This window comes from Pelophylax lessonae (assembly GCF_965119305.1).
Source record: "Pelophylax lessonae genome assembly, chromosome: 6".
NCBI classification, from domain to species: Eukaryota; Metazoa; Chordata; class Amphibia; order Anura; family Ranidae; genus Pelophylax; species Pelophylax lessonae.
In genome coordinates, this window is record NC_138773.1 from 282,083,401 (window position 1) to 282,098,395 (window position 14,995).

General features: G+C 44.5%; 1 protein-coding gene across 3 annotated transcripts in view; it reads right to left on the bottom strand.

The window, feature by feature from the left end:
* Positions 1-10,225: 10,225 nt before the first annotated feature.
* The window catches only part of MBD5 (methyl-CpG binding domain protein 5), a 135,423-nt gene continuing 130,653 nt past the window's right edge, over positions 10,226-14,995 (bottom strand). For all 3 annotated transcript variants that reach the window (XM_082260332.1, XM_082260330.1, XM_082260331.1), the window contains one exon: positions 10,226-11,015. In XM_082260332.1, coding sequence (XP_082116458.1) covers positions 10,953-11,015 — 63 coding nt within the window. In that variant the 3' untranslated portion in view covers positions 10,226-10,952. The remainder of the gene's footprint in view (positions 11,016-14,995) is intronic.

Here is a 14,995-nt window from a genome sequence, read left to right on the forward strand (position 1 = left end):
ACGATTCAACAGGAAAGTACAGAGATTCGTGGCTCGCTCCCGCGATCCTCTAGCAGAGACCGCAGACGCACTGATCGCCCCGTGGGGGCAATACCAGCTAATGTATGCCTTCCCTCCTCTCGCGTTACTGCCAAGACTTCTTCGCAGGATAGAGGAGGAAGGAATTCCAGTAATTCTGGTAGCTCCGGACTGGCCTCGTCGAGCTTGGTACGCCGACGTGGTCAGACTGGTGGCGGACGTCCCGTGGAGACTTCCTCTCAGGGAGGACCTACTGTCTCAGGGACCGATCTTCCATCCTGCTTTACGATCGCTGGTTTTAACGGCCTGGCTATTGAGACCCAGGTGCTGAAGGACAAGGGATTGTCAGCTTCAGTTATTCCTACTCTAGTTGAAGCAAGGAAAGCGACTTCCAGAAAGATTTATCATCGCAGATGGAAGTCCTACATTGCATGGTGTGAACCTTTGGGGTTCCGTCCACGGTCTTATTCGGTTAGTCGAATATTAGCTTTTCTGCAACAAGGGGTTGAGCAGAAACTGGCCTTGAGCACTATCAAGGGTCAGGTCTCAGCATTAGCTATCTTCTTTCAGAAGCCTTTGGCTACTCATTCCTTGGTGCGGAATTTCATCCAGGGGGTGCGACACCTGGCTCCGCCAGTGCACGCGCCGTTACCATCCTGGGATCTTAATTTGGTGCTGTCGGTTCTTCAGACACCTCCCTTTGAAAATATCAGGGAGATTCCCTTGCTTACTTTATCCCAGAAGGTGGTCTTCTTGGTGGCTATCACTTCTGCACGCAGGGTGTCAGAACTGGCTGCATTATCCTGTTGTTCCCCAGATCTGGTGGTTCATAGGGATAAGGTTGTTCTTCATCCGAATCCATCCTTCCTTCCTAAGGTGGTTTCAAAGTTTCATTGAATGAGGACAGTGTATTGTCCTTCCTATGTCCTTAGCCCAATCATCCTCGAGAATTTGCATGGCATTCCTTGGATGTAGTTCGGGCGATCAGGATATATTTGAATACTACGGATTCAATTTGTAAGACGGATTCACAGTTTGTGATCACGGATGGCCCTAAGAAGGGGTTGCCTGTTCTGCTGCGACCATCTTTAGATGGATCAGACAGACGGTGGTATAGGCTTATTTTATCTAAGGGTCGGGATCCCCCGTTCCCTGTTAAGGCGCATTCTACTCGGGCGCTTAGAGTTTCCTGGACCCTCCGCCATCAGGCGTCAGTGGTTCAGGTTTTCAAGGCGACTGTTTAGTCATCGGTTCATACCTTTACAATATTGTATAAGGTTTATGTGATGGCATCGTCAGATGCCTCTTCTGGCTGCAAGGTTCCTGCAGGCCACTGTTTGAGGAGACTGTTGGTCTACCTCGAGGATTTGTGGGGTAGGTCTCATCTGTTTACTCGATGAGTCCTTTGATACTTCTGGTTGGCTCCGGTTGGGCCTTCTAGATTGGATTTTGATTTTTGTCAATCCCACCCCTCATTTGTGGCACTGCTTCTGGATGTCCCAGCTCTTGAGAATCAAGAAGACTACGTCTGTCAATGAGCGATAGAGAAAAATGGATTTTTGTAAGATCTTACCGTAAAATCCTTTTCTCTTAAGCTCATTGACAGACGTAGTACCCGCCCCTCTATCATTGAGTTGGGTTGGGTTAAATTCTCTGTTACTGCTTTAGAACAGAACTGATTCCCTGTAGCAGAGAGAGGGAGGATATACCCTCAGGGACTGCCCCTAAGGTGGAGCCAGAACGTTTTGTCTTTCTGCCTAGTCCTACTCCTGCGGAGACAACATAACCCAGCTCTTGAGAATCAAAAAGACTACGTCTGTCAATGAGCTTAAGAGAAAAGGATTTTACGGTAAGATCTTACAAAAATCCATTTTTTGTTTATAGCACAAAATATAAAAATCACAGGTGATCAAATACCACCAAAAGAAAGCTCTATTTGTGGGGAAAAAAAGGACATAAATTTGATTAGGGTACAGCGTTGCACGACCACACATTTTTTCAGTTAAAGTAATGCAATGCCAAATCATAAAAAATGGCCTGGCCATTAGGGGGGGGGGGGGGAACCTTCTGGTCCAGAAGTGGTTAAAGGACACCAGCTGGCTTTCTGATGAAAACACTAGTTGTTCGTCACTGGTTAAGTAGTTGGTAATGTTAAATAAGGACACCAGTCCAACCTGTGTGGGTGTGTGTTTGCTTGTGTCAAAAATTATATCCCAAACCCCTGTATATTGTGCTCGCTAAGATGCCCATCGAAGAGTTTATGAAACCATCAACACTTCCCGCTGACACCACTGATTTGTGGAAGTGAGTTCCACATCCTTAGCACCCTGACAGTTAAAAAAAAAAAAAAAAAAAAACCCTACGCAGTTTAAGGTTAAACTGCTTCTCCTCCAATTTAATTGAGTGGCCATGTGTCTTCTTATACTCCCTGAGAATTAATTGTTTGTTCCCAATGCTAAAATCACCAGTGAGGTGTTTGTTTACCATCATCATAGCTCCTCTCAAGCGTCTCTTCTCCACAAAGAATATGTTTAGGGCTTGTAGTCGTTCCACGTAACTGAGGTCCTCCAGTCCACTTATTAATTTTGCTGCCCTTCTCTCCAACTCCAGCACATGATTTCTGAGGATTGGTGACCAGACCTGGACTGCACACAAGATGTAGTTGAACCAGGGTTTTATAAAGCGGCATGATTATAGTTCCATCTCAAACAAATATCCTTTTTTAATGCATGCGAATATTCTGCTAGCATTGCTTGCATGCTGTTGCTGAGTCTGTCATCTACTAGGAGCCCTAGATCTTTTCCTATCCTGGATTCCCACAGAGGTTCTACACCTAGTGAGTAACTTGTGTTCATATTTTTAGTCCCCAAATGGATTACTTTACATTTTTCAATATTAAACCTTATTTGCCATGTAGTTGCCTACCCCCCCCTTTTTTTTTTTTCATTGCGGCCTTCTTTTAAAGTTTCTGTATCCTGCTGTGAAGTCATTAATACCTTCAGTGTCATAGCTGCTTTAAAACTAGTGTGAAAACCCCCCCAATCATTAAAGACATCAAATCGAAACTTGAAACACTCTTTAAATCAGGAAACTATGGATGTGTTTGTTTTTTACCCCCCCCCCCCATCGATTTCAAGCTAAATGGGACCTCTATATTAAAACATATGTCCACCGGGGGGTGCCCCCTACGCCTTCTCAAATACAAGATACACGTCCGACTGGGACCTCCCCTATCACAGACTCCCTATCGGACTGAACTCTCATTCAATGCTGCTAAGTTACTCTGACACCCTACTGTTTGGGACAATGTTAATTCTCATTATTAGGTCTTTTTGGTCAATATTCAGCTCCACCTCTCTCCTCCTTTTCCCTATCTAAACCCTTTGACCCCCCCTAGATGGGAGGGGGATTAACGGTAGTTATATATGATTTGACTGTTTGTTGTTGTGACGCTCCCCCTGCTCTTTCTCCTTCTCCCCACCCCCTCACCTCCCCTTACTTTCCCTCTAGGTTCTCTAGGGCAGTGGTCCTCAACCCTGGCCTACAGGGCCAACTAACAGGCCAGATTTTCAAGATAACTGAAATACATCCCAGGTGATATCATTTGCTGCTCAGTGATTGCAGTACTCTAGTCTGCATCTCCCCAAGGTAATACCTAAAATCTGGCCTGTTAGTGGGCCCTGTAGGCCAGGGTTGAGGACCACTGCTCTAGGGGATTAACCCCCCCTTAAGTATTGAAGTTTATTATATGTACTACTGCCGACAGACCCTCCGGGCCTTACAGGTTGCCTCCTCTTTATATTTTAGTTATATTGTTTGGTATACTTGGTTACTGCAAATGTTAAAAACCCAATAAAATATTTTTGAATTAAAAAAAAAAAAAAAAAAAAAAAAAATAGTGTGAAGCCTTTCAAGCCAAAACGTCCATTCTTCATACGTCTTCTGGGTCAGTAAGTCAACAACTAGAAAGTATTGAAGCCATAGGATCAACATAACAGCCGGTAAAATAAAAGGCAGAGCGGTTCAGAGATTCAAGTATGTGACCAGTTTTTTGTTTTAATCGTAAAGTCTGTGCAACATTTTAAAAAAAAAATGTCACAATACTGCATGACCTGTAATGCTCACAATATTTACATTAACTGCATACAACCAGAGAAAAAAAAAACTTAGAATAAAAACAATGGTATGGACTGAATCTACTCCTATCGTCCGCTCTGCAAGCAACCCACAAAAGAGGAAGATCGCATATACTTTACACAGGAGGCTGACGTAAAGTACAGAGCTGGAGAAAAAACATTAACTAGTGGAAACACAGAGGAGATGGCTGATTGATACAAATGAAATACAATGAAACAGTAAAAAATTAAAATTCTTACACACTCTCGCTTCTTTATGGACAAAACAGCAGAAAAGCAGACTATTACAAAAAATGAGTAACGGTAACAATTCAAAAATAACGATAAACACACACATCACTTGACATAATCTGTATCAGGGGACAGGCCAGGGGGTCAGAGGATAGAAAGCATGGCCATTGCCTTCCACAGTGAAAGCAGCCAGTTTGCGGCTTGAAAGGTGTTTGCTAAAAAGCAGCCAATTGGTTAAGAGCCAGTGACACCACTGAAACATAAGGAATTACTAATGAGAGACTTTTTATGGGTAGACAAATTTTCGGAAGCAGCTTATTCTTCTTAAAGCAGTACACAGTTGTACATGCTTACTGCAAAAGAGAAATCATTTTTAAATTAGAGCAGCTAGAGAATCTAAAGCTCCAGTTTTTGATATATTTTCCCCCTAGCCAGGATTATAGCTGGGTTGTCCCGGTGGGTGTCCTCATATACTAAGGGCCTATTCACACCAATCTAGTCTTCTGCAGTACGTTAAATGCATACATGAAAGCGCGTTGCATTAGGGCAGCCCATTCATTAGATTGGGCTTCCCAACACACCGCAATGGACCAAAAAAACGTGCATGCAGTAGGTTTGGCAGTGCACCATAGTGTGTCACTACATGTTGCCCTGCACTGCAACCTAAGTCCATTGCCAAGGTGTGTTCGGGTGCCAGGCAGAATGAATGTTGACGGATGTTGGTATCGATGCAAATTCAGCTTGCTTTCAAGCTGAATTTGTGCATTCTGCTTGAATTGGACATCAGTTTGAGACACTTCAGAGATCATTCAAAGTTCAATGACAGGAGAAATTGATCTCCTTCTGACCTGTATGTGACCCTCCATCTAAGCGGCAATTACCTGCATCAGGTTGTATTTGCATTCTTAATGAGTCATATGAGGAGAGCAGCAGTTTTGACACAAGCAAAAGCCCATCAACACAGACCCTAAAGGGGGCAGACCAGGTAATGATCTATGGGCTGTCCCAAACCCAAGCAGATATTCCCAGGAGATAACTGATCGCTAGGGGGCAAATATTCCCAAACAATCGCTATTGTTCCCCAGAAATGTAACAGGGCCCTCTATGGGGAATCATATTTAGTGCTTGGACTATGTTATCTTAAATACATACGATCATCTTATGCCTATGAGTAGATTAAGAATATTTAAAGTGGAGCAACACCCAAAAGGGGAAGCTCCACTTGTTTTCACCCCCCCCCCCCCACATTTAGCATTTTATTTAGGGGGTGGGAGGGGGGTGCGGTTACCTGGTTTTAAAACAGGTACCCGCTCCCACTTCCAGGTCAGGTCGCACCAGTCTAGCAGGATGTTTGGCCCCTCCTCCTTCCCCCTACAGCCTTCTGGGACACACAAAGGTCCCAGAAGACTGTGGGACCATTCAAAAAGTGCAGGAAGGCTTCACTGCTGGTTTGCCTTACCTAAGTTATAGATGCCTGCATCTGAAACTGATTGAAGAATCAGCTTGGATGCTGACATTGCTGGATCCCTGGACAGGTAAGTGTCCTTATATTAAAAGTCAGCAGCCAGAGTATTTGTAGCTTCTGACTTAATTTTTAGGGGGGACTGAAGCTCCTCTTTAAGTACTATATAAAGCAAAATTATGTTTTATAACTTGGCTTGTTTTGATGCAAACTGGCAAAGAAAGCACTGGTAGCACAGGTAAAAGATCCAGATAACAAAAAATTTAATCTATAGCAAGTTTCAGATAAGAACACATGCAGAATATACTAAATTTCTCGCTGAAGATCCTTTGGCAGGGAAAACGAAGCACCTGGCTTCTCCTTTTCTCACAGAGGTTACATCCCAGGCTCTAAAAATGTAGCTTTTAACCAAAAGATTTTTTGTTTAGTTCTTGATAGATTTCTACTTGTGCGTCTCCACCGGGAAGATTTCCTCAACCGGTGACAACCACCATTGGGACAAAAAGTGTGTTTAATCTCCTTACTAAGAAGGCTGACAATCCCTAACACAGGTTTTATGCTTTTCCCATTCTAAAAAGTTGTGTTTTTATTGCGGTCTGTATCCTTCTGGGAGAAAAATCCCCTCACTTTATGTGTCAGTGACCACTGTCTATGAGAAAGGAAACCGAGATGGATTAGGGCAGAATGGAGTCCTAGGCAAGGTAATTTCTGCTCAGTGGGTGGAAAATTGTTGGCTGAATCGAATCCATCCAATCAGATGCAGTCAGTGTTTGGGTATTTTGACAGCAATGGGTGCTTTTGAAGCATAGATGGAGTAATTTGTGTGTATGGCTAGCCTTAAGCCTCGTACACACGCACCAATTGTTGGCCGACCGATCGGCCGACTTTTGTCCAGTGTTGTTGTGTTGGTTGAAATGTGCTCTAGACTGCACACAAATGTTTTCGGCCAACAACAACCAACTGCAGAAGTGATGTCATGTGATGGTTTACTTTCCGTGTGTTTTTTCTTCTCTGAGCATGCCCAGTCTTGCTCATCTGATGTTTGTCTGCCGAAATCTGTACTGACTGACGAACAATCGGCCGTTCTGTTGACGACCAATAAAAATTTTTTAGCATGCACACCAGATTTTGTTCGGCCGAAAAGTCGCAGTCGGTTGTCGGAAGCATCATACTAACAAGCCGACAATCGGCCGATCGGACGTTGGCCGAAAATTACAGCCAACAATTGGTGCGTGTGTACGAGGCTTCAGAGGGTAAGTTCACCTTTTCACAAAAAAAAATGAAAAGGTGAATTAGCACCTACCCGTCCCTGCTGTACTTACCTGCATAGTGGTCCAGGGATTTGAAATCCCTGCCCTTCTTTTTGTAGGGCTTTAGGGACAGATCAGAGTGATACTGATTGGTCAATGCCCAGCACATGTTGGAAAACATCTGTTGATCAGAGCTGCAGACGTTGATCATTATATTCTGACAGCTGCAGTTGCCAATAAAAGAAAAGAATGTCCCGGGAAAGGAAGATCTGTTAGTGTATGGCCCGCTTTAGTGTGACATTGATAAAGATTGCAATAGACAACGAGAAGCTTCCCCATTTGCATTGTCCATAGAGGTATAGCACACCCAATCAGACCCAAGCTGCCTACAATCCTAAATGAAAGGATTCATAAGCTGCACATTATGAAGCAGAACCATGTGTATGAAGAGAGATGAATGGCAGCTTCAGCCTGGAATCCAGCCAGGCCGCGCCTCCAACGCATTTTACTCCGGGTCATGGAGCTTAATCATGATTAAGCTCCAAGGAGCGAAACATGCTGGGGCTGTGGTCTAGCTGAAGTCTAGGCTGAGGCTGCCATTCATCTCACTTCATGCACATGGATCGGTTTCATGATTTGCAGCTTATGTATCTTTTCCTTTGACATTGCTGCAGCTTGGAGCTAGGACAAGCTCCTTGTCCCTCAATGCATTTACAGCAGTCTAGTTGGACTTTACCTGAGCAGAACTTTAGTTTTGTCTTTTTGGGTCACTGTCAGGCAGACCTTTGAGCAACTGTGCTATCCCCTACAACTTGTTTCAAGAACAAGCAAGTTGTGAACTGAGCCCTAGGATTCTGCCTAGGGTGCTTTGTGGATGATCTGACTGACAAAGGAAAACCTCCCAAATGGACACAGACAACAATAAAAAGGTGAGAGGGTGTACTTCTTTCCCACTTTATTTACATTAAACGTACCAAAATGTTAATTTGCTGATTTGCGATTCAAATTTCAAGAAACACATTGGGGGGAAGCTGCAGTAACTCTGTACTGTAGATCGAAATATGAAAAAAAAATCTTCATACATTTTCCTAATGTGAAATTAAGACATACTTTACCCCATTATGTTGTAAAGCGCTGCCTGAACTGTCGGTACTACATAAATCCTGTATAATAATTATTTCCAAATAAAGGTTGTATTTACATTATAGATCCTTGGATATCTAAATTGCAAATATACTTCTTTGTCATTTAAAAGTAGAGCTGCATTTAAAGTGATGTCACCAGGGCTGTGGCTTAATTAGCACGGAATAAGCAAGCAACATGGCTTCCTCCACTTGCGCAGGCTTCGTACAAACTAGATGATGGCATTTACGTAAATTTTTTTTTTCCAATCAACAGGACCGGAGAAGACAGAGGTATATCCACATACGTAATCACATATCGGAATATACATGTGTCAAATGTTCGAGTGAACCTTTCCTTACAATACAATGATGTCGGCTCATGTCTGTATGTAGTGTTTTTTTTTTCCTCTAGCTTCACATTTTCACTTTACGTAACATAAATAATTTGGTTAATAAAATAACTTGCGTGTTTCAGCCACATTAATATATAATCTGTTAACAGTATAAATACTTTTTCTTAAATAAAATAAATCTGTGATATGTTACATAATACTGACAAAAAAAAAAAAAAATAATAAAAAGGAAAAGAAAGAAAAGATGCTGCATTTTGTGAGTCTATCACGGCAGCTTGTGATGTGTTAATACTGCTCGATGAGATAACGGAGATGCATGCTTCCTTGGTCAGGCTATGCAGACAATACATCGTTTGTAGTGTCATAGAAATTAGCAATATAAGTTTACCAGTGAAATCCAGGGAGATGGCGCCCCCTGGAGTATCAGCGGCGGCTTTGCTACTAAGGTAAAAGAAACTTGTTTAGCACATGGAGAGAATTTCTGGGTTAACCAATGGCAAGTTGGCCAGGCTGAAAACATGTGCAATTTAAAAAAAAAAAAATGGCATAGTTGAAGGAATTTTCAAGGCAAAGAATCAAATTCCCAACCTTAATAATATTATTGTAGTGCCTGTGTATTTATTTCAGTGTTATACTTAAACTGGAGAAAAATTATGTAGCTAAGAAATGTCTCTTTTTTGCCTCTGCGAGGACTGGGTTTGTGTCAGCAAGAGCGGCAAGTCAGCAAAGGGGGAGGAGTTAGAGTGGTACAAAATATGGGCAAGATTTAAAAGGCATCTGTGTGCAATGGGAAGGTAAAGGTGCTGATTTTCACACAGTATAAAATTACTGTATTTGTACAAAGTGTAAATTTGATAAACACATAAAAGCCTTCAATTTCCTTTTGGAGAATGTTGCAGGTCAAGCAGATCAGAAGTGATCACAAACAGGTATTATTTTTAATTTATGCCCCAAGGAGGGACACTGCTCCCCGGCAGAAGCAATTTTCACTTTTAAGAGGTTTTGCAATTAAAGTGGATGCAAAACCCTAAGTGAATGGCAATTAGTTTGCTAAATCAGAGCAGATTAATAACATTTTCCCTTTTCTTTACAAAACACATGTTGCCCATTTTACTTTATCGTTTGTTGCAATATTAACACTGCTAATATCCTGCAGCCTCTTTGCAGACACTTGCCATCTACGGTCACTCCAGCGATTGATGCATGGCATTTCTCAGGGTGGGTTTCCTGATGGTGACAATAATAGACCATGTCTATGCAAGTTAAGTGTCAGCTTGTAGTCTCCAATGGGAGAGTGTGTGGCAGGTAAAAAAGCATACCGTTACCAGCCAATTATAGCAATAAAAAAAGAAATGATATAATATATATATATATATATATATATATATATATATATATATATATATATATATATATATTAGTCCACTTGTCCACTGTCAGTCTGTAATAGAGCTATAGTCTAAAATAGAGAAGGGTGTACGTCAAATAAATTCCCTGTACTGTACGTCGTTAAAAAAAAGATTATGTTTTGGTGTGGGCAGTTTAGTCACGAAAAATCATGTTTAACGTGATTAGATGTTTAGTTACGTTTAATCAAACTGATACATAATAATGGTGCTGAATTTGGCTTGGAAATAAATGACCTCTGGGTACTAAAAGGGAGAAGAAAGTACATAAATGAAAAGACGTACAGAGGATGACAGCCATTGGCTGGACTAACCTATTGCTTAACCGCCAGTCCTCACAGCGACAAAGAAGAAATCTATAATTAACTGAGGTTGTTTAGATAAGCCGTGGACATGCAATCAATCATTATTATAAGACTTCACTCACCTACAGGTACCTGAAAGGGGAGAAAGGGGCTTCCCGGGGGTAGAGAATGATCAGAAATGTGGAGCGCCCCCTTTCTGTCATCTCTGACATTATGGTATAAAAGCAGTTATTTTTCATCTCTATACACCGCTCGAACATCCACTTGATAGAAACCAAAGAATTTTTGTACACTATTATTGTACAGTAAAAGATAAAGTGTGCATTAAGTCAGCTTGTACATGACAATATTGTACACTATATACATCTCGGTTATCGGCATCAAACTCTATATCTTTTTTTATATACACACTGAAAATGTATCAGAAACAGTTGACTATTATTCTTTGTAATCACATTTGTAGTGTTATAGAAAAAAAAAAAAAAACATCTCCGCTCAGTCACATTTTTTGTTTGTTTTTTTAGGATTCCAGCACCCACCTGCCTAAAATGCAAAAATATTTACCACATATTCACTTTACACCAGGTGGTGATATCTAGAAATATTGATATACATATATTAATATCAATGCCTATATACAGATATATGATCTTGAGCTCTGTCAATGTTATCTGGAGATCTTCCTCCTCTTGGGTTTGGGGTCCTTCAGCTGTCGATCCCTCTGAGACACCTAAAGCACACAGAAAATAACATTAGAGAACAGCAATAAATACAAACATCAAATAAGCGGAACTCCAGGCAAAATTTTAACACAGTTTAAATATATGTATGTTAAAACTCTTAATATATTTCTAGCCCTGTTTAGCAAGTCATGTTATTTACACATGGACTGCCATACTGCAGAGGTGCCATACTGCAGGGCTGGGATTGTAAGGCCCCTTTCACACATGCGGACCGTTGAGATCCGCCTGTCAGTTTTTCAGGCAGATCTGAACGGATGCCCCATGCATCTTAATGGGGCAGCGGATGTCAGTGGAGACATGTTTGCTGACATCCGATCCTGTCCGTCAAATCCTGACGGATGGAAACCCTATTTTCCATCCGTCTGGCGGATAGGATTGAATGAGAACGGACAGGTGGTCCGTTCTCATCTGATTCCCCCATAGAGGACAGCAGGGATCTGACACCTCCGTCTTGGCACACAGAGCGGAGAAGGAGCTGTCATCCGCCTGCTCAGCGGGCATCGGCAGATCGATCCCCCGCTGAGCAGAACGGCACCGTCGAAGGAATGGAGCCGTGAGAAAGGGGCCTAACACAGTTATTTAATACTGTACCTCTCCTTGTCACCTGCTGGTTCATTGGGTAACCACGAACATGTTAGAGAAAAAAATCAGAACCATACTGACACCACTGGCAACATGTCCACAGAGACACAATCACAAGCATACTGAAACCATCAGAGGCCTATCTGAACAGACAAAAGCAGCACTGTACTGACTTCACCAGAAACATATCCACAGAAACACAATATATACCGTAATGACCTAAAGTAGTTCTAAAGACAAAAGGTTTTTACCTTACTGCAGCTCCCCTCTAAATATATACCTGAGCCGATCTGGATCCAGCGATGTGCGCAAGAGCCAAGGCTCTCTTAGCTCTCTCGCTTTTCATTGGCTCAGATACAGCAGCAGAAGCCATCGGCTCCTGCTTCTGTCAATCAAAGCCATTGACGAGAGGGGGGGGTGGTGCCAAGCCCAGCTGTGTGTGTCTTATAAATGAAAAGAGCAGGGCTCAGGAGCGAGCATGCACGAGTATGCCCATAGCAAGCGCCTTGGTGGAGTGGGGGGGGGGGGTGAAACCAGAAGAACTGGGGGGGGGGGGGGGCAAAGAGAAGGATCAAGATTGCTCTATGCAAAACAAATGCACAGAGTGGGTAAGTATAACATGTTTGTTTATTTTATTAAAAAATGGAAAAACGGAATTTTTGTAAAATCTTACCTGTAAAATTCCTTTCTCTGAGTCCTCCGACAGTCGCCGCCTCTTCATATTCGTCACATATGGGGTATTAGACTTTGCTCCGAAGGAGTAGCTAGGCAACAGAATATGTTAACAATAAAGCTTTAACATATCCCACCCTCAAGGGGTGGTCCCCTCAGTCAATACCCTCCTACTTCCTGCAACCATATCTCAGTTTTAGTGGAATAGCAGTAGAGTATACATTCAACCCCAAAAGAGGGGCGGGGGCGGCGACTGTCGGAGGACTCAGAGAAAGGAATTTTACAGGTAAGATTTTACAAAAATTCCGTTTTCTCTTACGTCCTCCGACAGTCGCCGCCTCTTCATATTCGTCACATATGGGGACGTCCCAAAGCAGTGCAAACATGAGGGGTGGGAAACGCATCCGCGCCGAAAGGCAACGCAGTCTCCACATCAAAGAAAGGAACCTTACCAAAGGAAGGAAACCAGCTGGGCAACAGCAAAAATAAGTGCTCAACAGGAGCAACAACCCAGGAAAAGACAAAAAAAACAGGGAATACAAAGATATCCCAACAGCCAGGAGTCCCCAACAAGGGACCCTATGGAACAGCCGCACTAAGAACCTTGCGGCCAAAGGAAGCATCCGCCGATGCCTGAACATCTACTTTGTAGAATTTTGTGAAAGTGTGCACGGTCGACCAGGTCGCCGCCTTACACACCTGGGCTACAGAAGCCCCATGACGGCAGGCCCAAGACGTACTCAGTGATCTAGTAGAGTGCGCCTTCACAGGCACAGGGGGAACCTTCCCCTGCAAGGCATAGGCCTGTTCAATGGTCTGCCTGATCCATTTGGCGATGGTAGAGGCCGAAGCCGCCATGCCCTTCCGAGGACCCTCTGGAAGAACAAACAAGGAGTCCGTCTTACGAAAAGACTCAGTCGATTTAAGGTAAACCCTAATCGCCCGAACAACATCCAGAGAGTGCAATCTCACCTCCTTTGGATGTTTAGGCTTCGTGCACAACGAAGGCAAAACAATATCCTCGTTAAGATGGAATTCCGAAACTCGTTTCGGCAGAAAAGAAGGATTAGGTCGCAAGACCACCTTATCCAAATGAACAACCAGGTACGGAGACTTGCAGGACAAAGCCGCCAGTTCCGACACTCTGCGAGCCGAAGTGATCGCCACCAAAAAGGCGACCTTTTTGGACAACAGAGACAACGAGATCTCCCTGATCTGTTCAAAAGGAGCACGTTGTAACACAGAAAGAACTAGATTCAAGTCCCAGGGGGGCAAAGGATCCCTCCTAGGAGGAACCAGATGCCGCACACCCTGAATAAAAGTGCCAACCAAGGAGTTGGAAGCCACGGGACGTTGAAACAGAACGGCCAGCGCAGACACCTGACCCTTTATCGTGGCCAGCGCCAAACGCTGATCGACACCCGTCTGAAGGAAAGACAGCACACGGGAAACCGAGTACGTGCGGGGTGAAAACCCCCTGGACTCACATCAGGCAAAATAGGCCTTCCAAGTACGGTAATAAACCTTTCCCGAGGAAGACTTCCTCGCGTTGATCAAGGTATGAACGACCTCTGGAGAGAGACCCTTCTCCTTCAGGACCTCGGTCTCAACAGCCAGGCCGTCAAAGCCAGCGACTGTAAAGCAGGATGGTAAATCGGTCCTTGAGACAGTAGATCGTCTCGAAGAGGCAGACGCCAGGGGGCGTCGACCGCCAGATTCACGAGGTCTGCGTACCAGGACCGGCGAGGCCAGTCCGGTGCCACAAGAATCACCGTGCTGCGTTCCGAGTGTAACCTGCGAAGGAACCTGGACAGCAACTGAATCGGTGGAAACGCGTACATCAGCTTGTACTGATGCCACGGGGCCACTAACGCGTCCGACGCGTCTGCCCGAGGGTCGCGCGTCCTTGCCACGAACCTCTTCACCTTGTAGTTGAGGCGAGACGCGAACAGGTCCACATCTGGAAGACCCCACTTCGCGCACAACATCTGGAAGACAGCCGGATGGAGAGACCATTCCCCCTGATCCAGGGTCTGGCGACTCAGATAGTCCGCCTGCCAGTTCTCCACTCCCGGAATGTGAACCGCCGTTATCGCCGGGACATGAGTCTCGGCCCAAGACAGAATGTCGGCCACTTCTCGAGCCGCTCGGGCACTCCTGGTGCCCCCTTGGTGGTTGATGTATGCCACCGCCGTGGCATTGTCCGTCTGCACCCGAACCGGGCAGCCCTGCAGCCGGTCCGTCCAGCGATGAAGACAGAGCCTTATCGCACGTAATTCCAGAATGTTGATCGGGAGGGAAGACTCCCCCTCCGACCAGGTCCCCTGGGCGGACAGAACGCCCAGAACACCACCCCAGCCCGACAGGCTGGCATCCGTAGTGATTATCGTCCACGAGATCGGACGAAACGACTTGCCCCCGGACACCAACGGGGACTGGAGCCACCACAGAAGGTTTACCCTGGTGCGATGACTCAACGAGATCTGAAGATCCAGAGATTGAGGTCGCCCGTCCCACTTGGACAGGATCTCCGCCTGGAGACCCCGCGTGTGAAACTGAGCGAAAGGAATCGCCTCGAAGGCCGAGACCATCAATCCCAGACATCTCATACACGTCCGCAGAGACGAGTGTGGAACGTCCCTGAGGGACCTGACTTCCTCCTGAAGAGTCCTGAGCTTGTCTTCCGGCAGGAAGACCTTCGCCTGCACCGAGT